At 41.8% G+C, this 18,405-nt stretch overlaps 1 protein-coding gene across 6 annotated transcripts in view; it reads left to right on the top strand.

Annotated features, from left to right (window-relative positions):
* The window catches only part of Txndc16 (thioredoxin domain containing 16), a 94,845-nt gene that overhangs the window by 23,205 nt on the left and 53,235 nt on the right, over window positions 1-18,405 (top strand). For all 6 annotated transcript variants that reach the window (XM_050162440.1, XM_050162439.1, XM_050162437.1 and 3 more), the window contains 2 exons: window positions 4,328-4,449; window positions 15,075-15,165. In XM_050162440.1, coding sequence (XP_050018397.1) covers window positions 4,328-4,449; window positions 15,075-15,165 — 213 coding nt within the window. The remainder of the gene's footprint in view (window positions 1-4,327; window positions 4,450-15,074; window positions 15,166-18,405) is intronic.

The raw sequence follows: 18,405 nt of genomic DNA, 5'->3' as shown, positions 1-18,405 counted from the left end.
TGAGAATAAAATAAGTTTAGGGTAAAGTTCATATTAATTATAAATTAGATACTTATGGGGTACTATAGCCAATTATGTAGACTTTTAAAATGATATTTAAAATGTCATTAAAAATTACTTTAAAATATACCAAGTTGACACTGGAATTTTTATTGGATATTTAGAATAAATGGTTGCTTGTCTTGGACATGAATTTGTCACTGCGCTGTTAACAGGTATTGATGTCAGATCTTCAGACTATGACCTGAACTCTGTTAGGTGGTCAGTACGTAGTGGGTTGGTGGTTGATGAATTTGGAAAGCTCACACTCTTACTGATTATAGAAGGAACGGAAATCTTCCTTTATGTGCCTGTAATTGTTTTCTAAGGGGTAAGCTGGTAGGAGGCTGTGCAGTACTGGAGAATGACTGGGCGCATGTCTACTTTAGTTTGTGTTTCTCAGGTAGTTTCAACCTGTGTCTCTGCGTGAGTCTGGTGGTCACAGCCTCGTGGTTCAGGTACTAGTGATTTCTTGGGAGTGTTGTGCTGTGCTGTCTCTACACCCTCACATGGAAAACAGAAGCATGGAAAACTAAAAAAGAATTAGTTTGAGCCAGCCTGGACTACACATGTAGTAAAGGCCAGGCTATCTTGGGCTACCTATTAAATCATATATCAAAATCAAAACAAAATGAAGCATGAATAAAGAAACCCCCCACACATAAAATTAATCATACCTCTTCTATGCCTTTCTCTTGTGGGAGGTTTTGGATGCTAAGTTAGCATACACTGTTGTACTGACTTTTTTAAAACAGAATTTGAATTCTGACAGAAGTTGATTTCTGAAAAAGGACTCATTGATGTACATTATAACAAGAAGGAAAAGCAGGTTCTTGGTTCCTTTGTTTTACTGACGCCGGCTCAGTTGCTGATCGTCTGTCTTATCTACTGGTGGTGCTGATAGAAGCATCTCGAGAAGAGTGGTGCCAAGGGAAGGGAGACAGAGAGTCCCAGTCTGAGCAGCCCAGGCTGTCTCACCCTGTTATCAGAGTAGGAAAATCCCAAGAGACTTTTTCCTTAACCCCCTTCTGTCAGTAGTTTTTCTCGTTGGAACCAAAGTGAAGGAGTACATAGGCTTTTGGGATGGATCTTTGAGCTCCCTAGACATGGCTCATATTCTGGAAATCAGCCTATTAAGGACTATAATAAAGCCAGGAAGCCACTGGGAAACATCACAGATCATTAGATTATGAATGTCATTAGTTTTGGTTATTATTATCTCCCGTATAATGACTGCTTAATGAGCTTTGGGACATTAGGCAAAGTAACCTCTCTAAACCCCACAGCCTTATCTTTAAAATGGGGTTAATGATAGTTCCCATCTCAGATGTTTGCCATGAAAATTAAACCAGATAGAGTGAGAGCATTGCATAGGGTTCTTAGTTGAGACCCTGAAATCAGGGTCTGACTGACTGACTGGCGCAGAGGGTTTGGAGTAGGTAGAAAAAAATCTCAGCTTCACTTGAAGAGCTGGAGAAGCAGACTGAAAGGTTGTGCAGCCCAGAGTTGTAGTTAGAATCATGGCACTAATGCAGGGAGGACTCTGCTGTACTGGATGATCTATTTGCACTGGGGTGCTTGGCAACACTGTTAACATCGTTGCCTTTGAACCATCACTGCCACCACCTGGCAAGGTCATTTTGTGCTGTCTCTGCTTCTTTGTATCACTTGCCCTTGGACCATAACCTCCAGTAGCTGATTCCAGGTCATTTAGCCAAGCATTGTATCAGGGAGGTTGGAAAAGCAAGTTTGTGATAATATTGGCATTTTGGCAGAAACTTGGGCTGTGTTTACACTGAATATAATTTCCAAGTTAAGGATTCCCATGAGATCCTTTTAAGCACACTGGATGATGCTCAGCTGGTTTTGAAGTATCTCAAGGGCATTTTGGGAGTGTTAGCGTAAGGTTGTCGGTTTGGGTTGCCCCATCATTAACTGTAAGTCGTCAGTGATGGCTGAGTGTGGTGATACATGCTTGTAATCTAAGCACTTGGGACGAGACAGGAGGATTTCCTGCAGGTTTGAGTTCAGCCTGCGCTAACTAGCAGGACCTTCCTCCCCGGTTCCCAAAAGGGTGTGTGATACCATCAGAATGTCCACCCGTTATGGTCACAAGACCTGGGTCTGAATCTCAGCTCTAGCAGAGCAGGGAAAATGTTTGAAGCCAGTCCACTTCCTGTCTGAGCAGCAGCACCTCAGTACTGCTGTCGGGGACAGAAGTGAAACATGAACACCTAGCACAGTGAGGACTGCTCAGGAAATACCCGGAAAACACAGCAAGAGCCTACTTGGGAGTATAGCTCAAGTTTCTATGTCTCATAAATCTTTAGTAAATAGTTAAGTATTTAAGCTAATATAATTTGGAATAACATCCTCAGAGTGTCTACGAAGTCAAAATATTCTTGTGACATAAGGCATTATTTGCCTTTTTCAGCAGAATTTTCTCATGAGCAAGTTCCCAGAGGCCATATGACATACAATACCACAACACATTGGACATAGAGGCAGATTTGGTTCCATATTAAAGGGACTTGCAAAGATGTAAAACTCTGACACTGTTTTATGAGTTTTTCTTTTGTTCTGAAAACTTTTTTAAAATAAAAGTTATGTTAATATGCAATGGTATTCCTATTTTCTAAAATTAAATATTTTTAAATTTTGCTTTTACATTTGGCAACTATTAATAGGATAACATACATAAACAAACATATATAAACATAAGCTTATAAAAGGGATTTAATTCCAAAAGTTTGGAGAATTTCTGTTTAAGGGAAAGTGCTTTTCTGTGAGAGAAAGCTGTATTTGAATAACTTAATGTAAGTATTTAAATGGACCTTTACTTAAATGGTGGGCCTGGAAAACCTTTCCAAAGTCTTTAAGTAGCTTAATAAAAAATATGGTATGCATGTAGAGATTAAATGAAAAGAAAAACTTTGTGGGCACATCTTATATGGAAATAGACATAAATAAAGGAATCTTTTGGATGAAGATATAGGATTTGTTAGTAAGCTGGACATGTTGGCTCATGCTTAAACCCCAGTATTTGGGAGGCAGAAGCAGAAGGATTGCTGTAAACTCAAATCCCACTTGGGCTTCATATTAAAGTAGGTCTGGACCAGCCTGAACTACAGAGTGAGACCCTGTCTTCATAAAACAAATGAAGAAACACACTCAATTATGGTGATGTAGGGAGGTCACTGTTCTAGACATGACAGTATCTGCTTTGTGTCCTGTCCCTAGAACCTTAATTCAGAAATGTATTTCTGAGTAAACATTACAGTATTGTTTTTTCTCTGTTTCTCTGTGGCCCAGACTGACCTTGCATTCACGATCCTCTTGCCACAACTGGGGTTACAGATATGCGTGTCGTGCCTGACTTTCTCTAGTGCTTTGAATTTCCGTTTCTCAAAATGAAGCGTGTCCTGCTGTTTTCTTTGGTTATGTCAATAAATGTCTGATCACCTACTCTGTACTGTACTCTATTTTATACTTACTGCAGACAAACTGATACGTATCAAGGTCCTTGCCTATGGAGATAATGTTAGTGGGAGTGAGGAATTAAAAGAAAATGGAATAAACAAAGTGTAGTTGTAGGTAATTGCAAATTCTAGCACGGGCCATGAAGGGGTAGCAGAGTAAGAAGGAAGAGCTGCAGGCTCATTGACGCAGCTGCAGCAGGAAGTCGTCTCTGAGATGTGTAGTCAGTTGGAGCAAAGCACAGCTCCCAGCCGAGGCTCTGAGGTGTGCCTGCACAGGGACACGGTAACATCGGAAAGGTAGGTAATGGCTGGGTCATGAAAAGCTTAGGGACTCTGGGAAGAAACCCATGGCTGTGACATACGGATGGTTCATCTGTGTCCAAGCCTGAGAGACCTGTTTGAGGTCGGCGGAGGTGGCCGTGATGGGGAATGAACACCCTTTCTCACAGCTGCCCTTGTTCATGTTCAAGGAGAGAATGGCCCAGAGACCAGTTTTACTCCAGTGCCAGTAGGAAGACAGTGTCTCCTTACCCACAGTTTGTTCAAAGGAGTTACACTTTAAAAAGTTAGGTTCTTGCCGATTGGTGGTGGCACACGCTTTTAATCCCAGCACTCAGGAGTCAGTAGCAGGCAGATCTCTGTGAGTTTGAGGCCAGCCTGGTCTATAGAGTGAGTTCCTGGACAGGCACCAAAGCTACAAGAAAAATCCTATCTCAGAAGAAAGTTAGGTTCTTTAATCAGAGTTTGTACACGTGTAGCTAAGCCCAAGACAATTTATTTTTACTAGTTGTGTCTGTGTTTTTTTTCAGTGCTCTGCTTTTTAATGAAGTAAAATATGTTACCATCCTGGAAGACCTTCACAACATAGAAAACTCTCTGAAAGGAAAAGCCAATATGATATTCTCATATGTGGAAGCCATCGGAACACCAGGTACTGAGCTTCGGAGCCCAGTGGTCCAGGCTGGCTTCCCAGCTCACCAGGTGCTGAGAGTGGGACTGGGGCAAGTTATTTAACCTCTGTTTTCCAGTCTCTGGATGGGGGGACGTTGTGAAGAGGGAGGAAGCCTTCCCCCAGGTGACACTGGCACCGGTAGCTTCCTCCTCTCAGACGGCAGCCTGAGGCTGCTCCCCTCCTGAGCCAGGTTGGCAACACTACCCCCACTCCTTGTTGCTTTGGTAGCAGATGCACTCCATCAAAGTGAACACAACCCACCTGATCCCAGCCTTCCTGAGTGTGTGTGTCCGTCCGTCCGTCCGTCCATCCGTCCTTTCATTATTCCTTTATTGCATTGGTCAGGTTTCTAGGATCAAGTCATGCAGAACATGGCAGAAAATAATTGTCCCCACCTTTTAGTGTTATTTCAGTGTCATTTGTGAGACTCAAATGATTTTTTTTTTCAGTGCACAGGGCTGAACCCAGAATAGGATTAAATAAATCTGAATAAATAACTGCTTTCTGGAGTATTTGGGTATTTGGAAGTATTGTAAGACTGTTAATTATTGCCAGTTTGTCTCCTTTATAGTCCTTATGGTACTTATTATAGTTTCTAATATTTGATAAATGCTATTGGCTCTGCCTTTCTTTTCTTTTTAAAAATATTTTGTAGTTTTCCTTAATATAAAAATACATTTTTGACAGAACCACATAAACACTATTACCAAATTATCTGGTAAAGAAGTTTATAAGCACTTTATAAACAGATTACAGTTATATTTTCAGAACTCTTAGATGTTAATAGTAGTAACTTATCCGCGGTAATGTTTGCGGGGGTCTCTCTGACCACCATGTATAGCAGAGTAACATCCACATGAGGCAACAAGAAAGCTTGGTTCAAACTGCAAGAGTCTGACCCCAAGTAGTTTATTTTAGACATATTTAAGCACAGCACAGTCTGGTAAAATTTTCCTGGTGATAATTAATTCAGTCCATTATACAATAAAACCTAAGACTTGACTACATAGAAACTCTTTGTAAAGTACAGGAGACATCTTCCATAATGATGGGTTCTATAGATTGACAAATTCACAATAAGGGTCTGGGCGAGGATCCGGTGTGGTCTCAGCCATGCAGACAGTGTAAAGGTCACGCTGCTATTCACCATATCTGCTTCCAGTCTCATGAGTGGGAAACATGTTCTACATCTCTCCCTTTGAAGAGACAGCCCTGTGTCTTTGGCATTCCTGGTCCCCCTAGTGCTTATCTGTGAGCACAAGGACCTCTGTGCCCCCCACAAATGTTAAGTACTTTTTTCATTGGTTCATTGTGTATGTTTCTGTATTTGTATGTTGGTGCATGTATAGAGTCCAGAGGGTAATATCAATATTCTCTTTAGTCGTTCCAATTTAGTTCCTGAGAGAAGGTCTCTTGCTGAACCTAGAGCTTGCCAGTTTTGCTGGTTTTGCTAGGCAGCTTGCCCTGGAGGATCCCCTGTCTCTGCCTCCTGAGCACTGGGTTCTGCCTGACTTTTACGTGTGTTCTGAGGAATCCAAACTCAGGTTCTCACACTCGGCTCCAAAGGTTTTACTCACTGGGCCATCTCTCTACCCAAGTCTATGCTTTTATGAAATAAGCTATATGTTGAAATTTTAGTTCTTATAAATATATAGTTTGCTGGCATGTCATAAAATGTAATACCCTTATAAAATAGTACTTCAGGGCTGGAAAGATGTCTCACTGGATAAAGGTACTGGGCCACTCTTCCAATCTTAGGATTCCCTCTCCCTGTGGAAGGAGAGCCCCAAGTCCCAGAAATTGTCTCTTGACTATCATGTGAACAGTTCCCCCAAAATAAAAAAATTAAAATTTAAAACAGTACTAACAATTTGCCTATTTTGCTGTCCCCAGTTTCTAATTAATTAGTAATTAGTACAAAACATAACTTATAGCGGCTCATTCAGCTGTAGCTACACAAGGATTAATTCCTCGATTTATACTCAATCACTTCAACCTGGCAGTAAGTTTGAACTAGATGGAAGAAGGGTGGTAGAATGAGGGAGAAAATAGGAAATTCCTATAGTAGTGTGGGCAGCGGATGATAGGGTGGCCTACACAAGGTGGTGAGGATGATGGGGTGACCTAGACAGGGTGGCGAGGATGATGATGGGGGTGACCTAGACAGGGTGGCGTGGATGATGGGGTGACCTAGACAGGGTGGTGTGGATGATGGGGTGACCTAGACAGGGTGGCGCAGGTGATGATGGGGGTGACCTAGACAGGGTGGTGTGGACAATCGGGGTGACCTAGACAGGGAGGCAGCAGTGATGTGGAGCAAGTGTGAACATGGGTTACTGTTTTGGAGGTGTAGTATGTTTTCTGTTATATTACAGACAAAGGTGCCTGTGAGGTGGTCTGTGAGACTTGAAAGTTTGGAATAGGAGCGCTGAAGTGCCCTTTTTGATATCATACTTGTGAAATACACTACAGTAGCTTATGTTGGGGACACAGACTCGGAGCATGGGTTTGAGAAGTAGAGCTGTGATGTCCAGGAGCACTTGAGCATTTACACTCAGTCAGGAGGGACCAGTGAAAGGGACAGAAGGTGTGGTCTGTGTGCACGTTTGCTGAAAAGCAAGGTGAAAATAAGTGTTTTCCTCTTTGAACAAAGATATGCCAGCTAATTTTTTCCAAACTTTTCTCCTTAGCTCAAAGTATAGGATGCCATGAAAATGAACAAGAAGACTCCTAAGTTTAGTTTATTCCCTAAGGCTGAAGGTGGACTAGACTTGCCATTGTTTGCGCTCACAGATTCCCCAGGTGAGGGTCATCCACACTATGAAATGCGGTGCTCATGTTACACGGCAAACCCAGTCTTCTCTGGAGGTCTCTAGTCCTGCTATTGTGAGCCTCACTAGGACACAGCATCATCTGACCTCTCACTCCAGAGCCCAGAGGAAGACTTTAACTTCACTTCTTCTTCCCTTCAGGTGACTGAGAAGCGTGTCAGCGACTTCATGCCCACATCTGAGCTGAAAGTGTTGAGTTGTGCTGGATTTCTTAATTCAGGGAGGATGGAATGTCACTCAGACGTAACTTGAGATGTGCTATACATTTCTTTTCTCAAACCCCACCTCTCTAAAGATTTGCTATGTATTTTCAGCAGTAATTGGGTAAACCGGGCATATTTTCGCAGGTAGTATAATGTGATATTAACAACTCATATAGAGAGGTTTGTTTCTAAGGCCTTTGAAGAAAACAGGTCATTGGAGGCCCACATCCAAACCAATGGTTTACTTTTCACTCTGATTATGAGAGTTGACATCTTATTAGATTTTTTCCTTACATTGGTACTTTTGTTTGCCCATTAGTAGAAACTACTTTCATTAGCACAGTAATAGAGGTGTTTTGCCAGACTATCCCTCTACTCTGCCTTGTATGAAGTTAGCCTGGAGCTTCCTTTCATACAGTATCTGGTATCCCTTTAGCCATGCCATGTGGAATGTGTATGGCTGGGTCTAGGGTAAAGGACTAGGGACGTCACCTGTTTTGCTACACACTTTTTGACCAGTAGTGATGCTAACCTGGGGGTCATCTAGATTGGAAAGTCTTACTTTTTCAGATCTAGGGGTCCTCTCTCTAGGGCTGTGGCCACCTTCTGATGGTGTTAGCTGCGTCTACTCTGGTTCCAATGAGTTCGCCCCTGTCATTTTGATCCAGCAGTCTTAATTCTGGGCGTGTGTCTAAAGGGGCCGCATCTGTTCTTGTGTCCCTTGCAGCGTTAGTCACAGTAGGCGTTTACAGGAGTAACATCTGTCTGCAGTGGTTTCAGGACGAGTGGTCATAAGTGAGCTGTGCAGAGAGAGCTAGATCTGCAATGACGAATACTTTACCCTCCTGACCCCACCTCCCTTCTGAAACTTCTGTTGGACAATCTCTTCTGCTCCCCTTCCACCATTATCACACATTCCTGTGAGGGAAGAAAGGTTTTGTGGGGTTTTCATTTGTTCTTTGTTTTTGTTTTTGAGATAGTCTTACTATGTCCTCCTTGCTGGCCTCAAACTCAGAGAGATTCAGCAGTTCCTACCTCCTGAGACTGGAATTAAGGGCATGCACCACCATGCCTGGACAAAAAGTGTTGGAAAGAGCTAAGTAGGCATGGGATCCTGTCTGCCACCAGAGTGGTCATCAAAGAAGCCATACATAGATAACAGACAATCTGACAAGAAGGGGATGTTTGCTTTCTGTCAGCCATGTTCTTGGTACAAACGTGATGAGTATAACATTGGTGGAGAAGAGTCAGGGCTGTAAATAGCATGGGCCAGCCTCCATATTTAGCTGAAAGGAGGGCTCTGTTCACAGAATGAAAGACCGCTGACCTCTGTCTCCATTTCTGGAAGCTGAAGCAGCAGGTGTGGAGGGACGCCCATGAATCTTGACTTTGAGAATAAACATCAGGTGATTCTTGCCAGGCATACTTGGCAGACATGACAGCATACTGCTTCTCAAGATTCTCCTCTGGGCACTGGGAATGTTTGCATCAGCCACACACCCCACATATGGAAGAGGAGCTCTCAGATCTTGGGTCAGAACAAAGCAAGCCTTTCCAGCTCAGTGGGTATGCTAGCGATTAATGTTCTAACGTCTGAAATAGAGGAACCAGCTACGAAAGAAGTAAAAGGTTTCTGTCTGCTGGGCATGCATGCCCCATCCTTCTGTCTTAGTGACATCAGAGGACAGGCGCCTATAATGCCAAAAATGATTTTCTTCTGTGAGCCATTCTACAGTACAGAGATATTTTCATGTTTCTGAATTCCTTCAGGGGATGTCTTCTCAGGGTTCAATAATTGGCAGAAACCAGGAACCTCCAAACATTCAAGCAGTAACCACTTCCCTCCTCTAAGGGGACCATTTCTGCTTATACTCTGGAGATGGGGGTTGGGGCTAGAGTCAGTGAAAGAAGGTTTGCTAACGTGGGCTCAGTCTTCACCACTGGGATGAGTAGTGGGGAATGGGGCACTGCTGGAGATGAGATTTTAAGGAACAGAGGAATAGTTGTGTTAAATATAGTGAATTAAGAACTGCTAATTGGCTGTAATGCCTCACAACACGTTGGTTTCTGATGACCTCGACCAATGCAGTTTCTGCAGACTAAGAGCGGTAGAGCGTGAGAGCACAGGAGAACAAATGGATCTAGAGATGCTGTAGAGGAGTTTTGCTAAGGGAATGGGGAAAGCTGGGCGTTGTGTGGAAGAATATGTGAAGCAGAGAAAAAGCTTGAAAGAAACAAGGAAGTGCTGATTGTGAAGAGGGACTGCATCCTGCAGGGAATGCCTGCAGCAAGAGCTCTAAGCATGCAAGAGATGGGTAGAGTCTAGTGGAAGGGAGATGTGGTTCTGCCATGGGAGTACGGAGGGTTCCTCTGTGGTAGTAGGAAGAGCCTAGGGAAGTTCATAGACAGAGTTTGGGGAGCATATGGACTTCCCTGCCCCCACCCTTTGTGAATGCTTGTCTGTGGAGGTCAGAGGTTGATGTGTGCCTTTGCTTTTCTCTTCTTTATAGTTTGAGACAAAGCCTCTGGCTCAGGGTTCTCAACCTGTGGGTTGTGATCTGTTTTAGTTGCCCAAGACCATTGGAAAGATCAAATATTACTGTAGCAAAATCACTGTTATGAATTAGCAATGAAAACAATTTTATGGTTGGTGGGGTTACCACAACATGAACTGTATTAAAGGGTCACAGCATTAGGAAGGTTGAGAACCACTGCTCTAGCTGAATCTGGAGCTCACTGATTGAGCTAGATGGGGCTGGTTAGAAGCCCTGGGGATCTTCTTTTGCCCAGTGGCCATGTCAGAAGAGCAGCAGCTGGCAATTGATTTCAGGTGTTTGGCCCACCAAAATGCAAGGCACTAGTGGGTGATTCTTGGATAGTCAGGGCCCTGAGGGCTTCAGCTCCAGAATGCCCCTTGCTACTGCTGTGCATTTAATGTAGTGTGATTATCTCACCGAAATAATTCCGTTCTACTGGGCATTTCTATTTCTACCTGTGGATTATTATGAAGATGATCTCCTCTTAAGCTGTAGTGTTTAATTGAAGCAAGGCTTTTATACAATAATAGTTTAAATAGAATTTTAGTGATTGAGGATTTTTAATAAATACAGTAAAGGATTGTGATAGAGGTCAGTTTAGTGGGAAATTGATATAGGTAAAGGCAGGATATGGGGTTGCCCTTGTCCTGATAAACCAAGGGCTACAGAGAATAAGGAAGTGTCACGCAGCTGGTACTTATGAGTATTAATGATTAAGAAAAACAATTGTGTCTCAGAAGCTAGGCTAGCTCGAGTTTTCTTAATCTTATGCAATCTTTTTTTTTTTTAAAAAAGATTTATTATGTATACAGTGTTCTGCCTGCATGCCTCAAGAGGGCACCAGATCTCATTAGGAGTACTGTGAACCACCCCATGTGGTTGCTGGGAATTAAACTCAGCACCTCTGAAAGAGTAGCCATTGGTCTTAACCTTTAACTCATCTCTCCAGCAAGTTCTCTTAATCTTGGGAGACGTGGTCATGGTTTTCAGTGTGTATCACAGCGAAAACAAAGCTTTAGATAATGACTTCAGGTTAGGGTAAGGTTTTTTTTTTTTTTTTTTTTTTTTTTTTTTTTTTTTTAAATGGCTTTGAGGTAGAAAATCTTGGGGAACAATTTAAATTTTAGAAAGGCACATAGTTGAGTGAGGGATTTGTTGAGGTCAAGAAGCAAGAACAAACAAAGCCCTGTTATTATTAGCTGATGTGCCTTTCCTGCTAGGATGAGTTGGTGGTCAAAGGTGAGTAATTCCTTGTACCCATTTCTATCCTCAGCTTCCTGGTATAAAAAATTATTGATGAGCGGGTATGCACCCTGAGGATTTGCAGTAGAACAGACTGACTCTTTTTCATATATAAAAGTTTAGATTTGTGATTCTTTTAAGACTTTTTATAAGATTACCATTTAAGAAAAAGAATATAATAAACTAATTGATTCTTTCCTTGTAACCACAAAATATAGCCTGCCAGTAAAAAACTGACTGAGAAAAATACCTTGCTTACACTCCGTTACTCTATAACAAGTTGCTTGAACATGAATGTACGTGTGCTCTTGAGTATAATTTGTTTTTCACCTGTAATGCATAAAAGGTTTAATCATGTAAGGGATATGTAAAACAGGTTGTTTTTTTTTTACTTCCATTCATATAATCATTCACTTAAAAATAGAATGTAATCACATTGTGATTTTTATGTTGTTTGAAAGATTTTGCTGGAGTATATAAGCTAAAAGGAAAAAATTAAGAATAGACAGAGGGATACATCTTGATAGATGTAAAAAAGGAGATAGACGAGAGAGATGATAGAAAGAAGACTGGTCCTAAAGGGGTGTGTGTGTGTGTGTGTGTGTGTGTGTATGTATGTGTGTGTATGTGTGTTTCCTCTTTTCTGCTGGCCCCGAAGAGTTAAGTTTTACTCCCTCAGGTAGAAAAGTTAATTGAGTGATTAGTCCACCACCAACTCCGTGTCTCTCCTCGATCCCTGAGCTGCTGAAGGTGGCACTCCTCTCTCTACCTTCCCAGTGCTGAGATTACAGGCACTCACTGCAATGCTTAGATTTTGTTCTTGTTTTATATGTGTGTTCTGAAGAATCAAATTTTGATTCTCATGCTTGTATGGCAGGGACTTAACCAACTGAGACATCTCTTCCAATCCCACTCCTTTTAAATATTGGGTCTGTTTTACCAAAGAAATAGAAATAAAACAGCGTACCGAAGTAGAAATGAAACCTCAGTTTGAGAGAAGGAAAATAAAGATGAAGTAGTCATTTAGGAGGTCTGGAAATAAAGAATGGTTTCTCCATAAGCATGGCTGCTCACCCCTGTCCTCAGAGCACTGGGCTGCCACATAAGGCCAGAGTGGGCTCTGTAGCAAAACTGTCTCAGACATTCAAAATAAACAAGTAATAAAATTTAAAACAGGATGATTGCTAGACAGAAATAATATTTAATTGAAAGCGAGACTCTTGGCTAACAGGTTTTGTTTATTTTTCACCTTGCAAAGTTTACTTTCATGGGTGTAGGTACAGAATAGGGAGAATATTGAACTTAACTTGAACTATGTACCAGCCCATTAGGAATGGCAGCAGTTGTAAATATTGACCATGTAACCCAAACTTGATTAGGAGTGAAGCAAAGATGAGAATGCAGTGAACAGCTGCAGAAAGTTGTATTGTGGATTGTGTCATAGCAGTGAGTAGTAAAGGCAGTGTTGGCGTAGAGAAGGCCAAGAGCTGAGGATGAGGGTTTTGAAGGAATCATTCATATGCACAGTAACATCACCAAGGATTAAGACAGTTGTGCTGCTGGGAGTGACAGAATGAGATGAGGAGGCCGATTCTGGCTGCAGTGGCGGGTGTAACAAGGGTGGTGGTGGTGGTGTGTGCAGTAATCTGAAGTCAAGTTTGAGTGCTAAGGGACTAAGTAGGGAGGCGAAGATAATTGTCTGGAAATAGCAAAGATGCCAAAACAGAACACAGTAATGACAAAGGGGAGTCATCAAAGATGCCTTTCAAGACATTTGCTGAGCTAAAGGCCTCGAGCTTCTAGATTGTAGTCATTCCAGAGCCATGCCCAGGATATTAGCAGTGGAAAATCATCTGAAATTTTCTGGGGTGTGTGTGCAATGTAAGGACTGTGATGATTAATTTTCACGATCAGTGTGAGTGGATTGAGAATTCCCTGTAAGACAAACCTTTGGATGCATCTGTGAGGGTCTCTCTGGAAAGATCTAACTGAGAGGAAAGATCAACTGTAAACATGGGGACCTCTATCAGATGGGCCAGGGTCCTGGGCTGAAGGGAAAAGGAGAAAGCAAGCTGAACACAATTCCAGGTGCGGTGTGGTCAGCTACATCATGCTCCTGTTGCTATACCCTTCCCACCATGACTATATCCTCTTTGATCACCAGCCAAAACAGACCCTTCTTTCTTATGCTGCTTTTGGTCAGGTGCTTGGTCCCAGCAGTGGGAACAGTTGTTAGCACAAGGACCAAGAATGAGAATAACATCAAACTTCGTAATTGCCACTCTTAAGAGAGATGGCTGGGATCTAGTGTCTAACCAGCCAGTTGTATATTGTGTTGAGTGTACAAGAATTAAGATACTTTGAGAAGTACAGGGTGGGGGTGGGAGAGATGGCTCAGCGGTTGAGAGCACTGGCTGTTCTTCCAGAGGACCCGGGTTCAATTCCCAGCACCCACATGACAGCTCACAACTGTCTGTACCCTCCTACTGAGGGGATCTAACACCCTCACACAGATATACATGCAGGCAAAAGAGTGCACATAAAAAAAAAAAGAGGTACAGGGTTATGGCAATTGTGTATTTCATGTGTCTTGTAGGATGGTGCTAGAGAAGGGAGAGAGGTAGTAACAATAAACAAGAAGGCAGGATTAACAGGACAAAGTACCCAATACAAGACAAAAAATAGGGGCCTCAGAATGGCAGCTGTGTACCAGATGATGTTAGAATGGGCAGCATGCCCTAACAAGCATCTCCAGGATGATGGGCGAGATAACGTACTGGATACCTTGGAAGACTTGACAGGGAAGAACTGTTGTGGAAGGGTTTAAAAACAGAGACATCTGAAGCAAACATGAAGGAATAGTTACAGCTGCAGTAGAAACAATGTGTCCATGCAAAGGAGAAGCAGTGTGTCCTTCTCTCTATGACTCATCTGTAGCTAAGGGGAGCACTGAGTAAGATGTGATAAGAATTAGATCTATTCCAGAAGGGCAAAGGGAGTGTGAAGAATGGACATTTGTAGAGCTGGATTTCAGAAACGAGGTGTAGTTTTTATCTTCCACAGTGGGGCATCCACAAATAGACCATTTGTAATAGTAACTTTATCTGCCATCGATACTTGTATGTCTGCATGTACATGTTGATAGTAAGTATCGGAAAATAAGGAAATAAGAAGGACATTTATAGACTTCCAGATAAACAGCAAAAAAAAAAAAAAAAAGAATTAGAAGTATCCTACCTTGAGTATTGGAGATGGGATAGAAAATAGGGGAATGGTTTTTCTTTTCTTAATATGCCTTCCTGAATTGTCTCTTAATTAATAAATAATAATGTACCTATAAACATATAAAATATAACATGAAACTTGTGAATTCAGGCATACTTTCTACTAATAAAAAGAAACAGTCACACATTTGTATGTTACAAAGATATCCAAGGATAATTCATTTTCTGTGGTCTCAGTACCTTTATAAACTAGAGTAAAATATACTTTAAATTTCTTTAAGATTTATTTTTATTTATGTGTATATGTCTTGGGGGTATGCCACATACGTGGGTGCCTGAGAAGGCTAGAAGGGGGGTGTTTCCCTCAGAGCTGGAGTTACAAGCGACCCCACATGGGTACTGGGGTATGGACTCAGGTCCTCTGGCAGAGCAGTAAGCTTTCGTATCCACTGAACCATCTTTCCTTTGTATTTTCCCTTAAATTTAATAGGTAATAAAAGGTTAGGCTAATGTTCAGAATAAAAGTTTACTTGGTGTTGCAAACTGACATCTCCCTATCTCCTCCAGAGCACAGAGCCGTCATGGAAGCCGCTTTTGTGTATGGAACCTCGTATCAGTTTGCCTTAACCACAGAAGTTGCTCTATTAGAAGATATTGGGTATGTAATGAGAAGCCCAGGTCAAAGGTTTGATTTTCTGTTGTTGACACATCCCATGTTGCTTAGTCAGCATTTCCATCACTGACGTGGCTTGGGGTTCTCTGAAGGAATGACATGCATTTGTAAACATATAGGGAAGCCTGGGCTGCCTTCATTACCCTGCTGTAACCCATCTGTGACATTACGTAGAGACAGTGGTAATTTGGGGTGAGTAAAGACGGTGGGTAACTATGTACTAGAGTGTCACAGTGGCAACGGGAAGTATTTTAGGAATAGATCTGTAATGGTCACACGATGGTAAATAACAGGCTCAGATTTAGGCTCCAGAGTCTTTTGACGGTTCTCTAAGTCACTTCGTCATAATAATCCTAATGTACTTAAGGCAGCTTTTGAACAGGATGTTTTAATTTTTTTGTCTAATTCATAACTTATAGTTCTAGATAGAAGCCCACTTTTCAGTGCTTTTTATAGGGGAGTGCCAATCTCAGGTAAAGTTTCTCCTTTTAGAACTTAAAATCACAAGAGGTAGCCAATGAAATTTAACAACCAAGTGTAGCTTCAAAATTCTCTCCAAGAAAATTGATCCAAAGCAAGGCAAAATGCCATGACCTGTAACATGGAGGGGGGCCAGGCTTGCTTGTTTGTGTTTTCTGTCCTGCCCAGTACCCCCAGCTGTTTAGCCCCAAAGAAAATCACACATAGATCTTTATAAGTTATAAAGCTGATTGGCCCATTAGCTCTCGCCTCTCACTGGCTAACTCTCACATCTTGATTAACCCATTTTTCTGATCTATGTTTGCCATGTGGCTCAGTACCTTTTTCAGCTGGCAGCTCACATCCTGCTGTTTCAGTGATCTGGGCAGGAGTGGGGGGAATCAACTTCCTCCTTCCCAGAATTCTCCTGTTCTCATTACATCATTTCTACTTCCTGTCTGGTTTTCCCGCCTATATTTCCTGCCTGGCCAATCAGTGTTTATTTATAACATGATAGACAGAATACAGACAATTCTCCCTCACCAATGACCTCTTGTGGTTGTGCCAGGGTTTCTCATGTGCCCTCCTGTGGGCCTCTCAGGACGTCTTTGCTCTTACGCTTCTGCAGGTGTCAGGTTGACTACAGGAAAAGCAGACAGGTCCTCATAGAGTTGGAGTTGGTGCCAAAGTCTCTTGTGTTCCCGCTGCTCAGTTCTCTGTGGTAGATTCTCGATGTGTTTTCAGTCTGCTACTGAACTTCTCTTGTTTTCTGTGGCATGCTCTTCTAAACTTTCAATAAACTCCTTATTTTCTGTTTTCTGTGAGTAGTAAACTAAGGATCCCTGATTAAAGCAGCTCTTCAGCTTTTTTCTACTTTGGAGCTCTTGATAAAAGCGCAGCCCTAAGCAGGATGTGCTCAGCATTGTGCTTCAGGTCCAGAGTTAGCCCTCGGGAAGCTGTGCACTTTCTTAGAGCCTTAGCGACACAGTGCTTGCTTTCCTTTGACATGTACTCTTATCCTACCTTCACGTGCCTCTTCTCCTGTGTGAGCTCTGTGATCTTCCCTCTCTTTCCCTTCTTTCTCTTCCCAACTTGAGGCAGAATGAAATATTTCTTTGTTCTTTGTACAATCTTATAGTTTATAAAGTTAGTTTTAGTTGTTCTCCTAATGCATCTCTTTTTGCTTAAGCCCTTAGACTTCAAGTAATCTTATTAGTCTTTACTGTTGAACATAGAGGGTTTTTTTTTTTGTTCAATTTTCAGGTTAATTTAATTACAACATTTTCTCCCTTCCCTGTCCTCCCTCTAAACCCTGTCATATACCTCTTCCCATCTCCTTCAAATTTATGGTCTCTTTTTTCACTGTTAGTGCATATTGTACTTGTGTATATATATTCCTAAATATAATATATTGAGTCCATATAAGGTTACTTGTTTGTGTGTTTTCAAGAGTGACCATTGGCACTGGACAACCCATTGGGTGTGCTCTTCCCTGGGGAGGGCCACCTCTCCCGCTCCAGCTTTCATCAGTTGGCTATACTTCTCTGTGTAGGGTTGAGGTCTCATGGGCTTTTCTTCATCTAGTTTGTCATACTCATTGATGCCCTCCTTATTCTACTCGCCTTTGGGCAGTCACGTTAGTGAGACTTCATGTGTGCAGCTTCTGATGTTATCAGGAGACACAGTCTCACAGCAAACTCTCTGCTCTCCCTGGCTCTTACAGTCTTTCTGCCCCCTCTTCCACAATGGTTTTTGAACCTTAGGTGCAGGAGGTTTTGTAGATTGGGACTGAGCTCCACAACTCTGCATTTGTACTGGTTATGGTTTTCTGTTATGGTTTCTCTCTGTTGCAAAGAGTAATTTCCTTGCTAGAGGATGAAGACTACACTTATCTGTGGCTATAAGGAAAATGTTTATAGATTGTTGTTAGGGAGAATGCTGTCTTAGGAAATTAATAGTTGTAGATTTTCCTCCAATAACCATGATTTTTCTAGCACCGAGTAGGTAGCTTGGTTTCCAGAACCAGGTGTGGGGTCCCTCTTGTTGAGTGGGTCTTAAGCCCAATTAGAGAGCTCTTGGTTATTGCTGAGGTATGTGTGTCCCCCTTAGGGTTACACTGATGTAATTCATGGGCATCGTAGCTGGGTAGGATTGTTGGTTGTCTCCTTCCTTCGAAACCCTCCTAGTACCGTGATAGCTAGTCCTCAAAGAGGGGCTGTTCAGGTTCATTTCAGTCTCTGGGCACTGTTTCTGAAGTAACAAGAGTTATTAAGTAACTGTTTATGGTTGTTTCACTTATCACTGGCTCTATTAGGAATCACATGGTAATTAAATTAGAAATCAGTGACTACTCAGTTGACATATAAAAATAAAGTATTGTAGTATTTTACAGAACTCCATTAGTAATATATGGAGATTTTTAAAATGCTGTTTTACATTACCAGGAAGTCTCGTGCAATACATAGATTAATAGAAATGGGTTAATTTAAGATATAAGAGGTAGCTAGAAATATGCCTGAGCTGTTGGCCAAACAGTGTTGTAAAAAAAAATGCTGTTTTAATTTTGGCAAAACTTAATCTTCACTGTAAGTTTAAGTCCTCATATTGAAATAATGCCAGAACTAAAATATGAATTGTATTTGCTAGTTTTGTACTTTTGAAGTACAAATTCACAGACTCCCACGGCTATCACATGGTTTCTATCTTAAGGCATAGTTTAGCTAAAGTGTATTTAAAACAGTTTTGGTTTTAAATTAAACTTAGAAA

Source organism: Alexandromys fortis, unplaced genomic scaffold (genome assembly GCF_014885135.2).
Source record: "Alexandromys fortis isolate MF-2015 unplaced genomic scaffold, M_Fortis_MF-2015_v1.1 scaffold_130, whole genome shotgun sequence".
NCBI lineage: Eukaryota > Metazoa > Chordata > Mammalia > Rodentia > Cricetidae > Alexandromys > Alexandromys fortis.
Note: the sequence above shows the minus strand (reverse complement) of the source record. Positions and strands in the feature narration are given on the sequence as shown.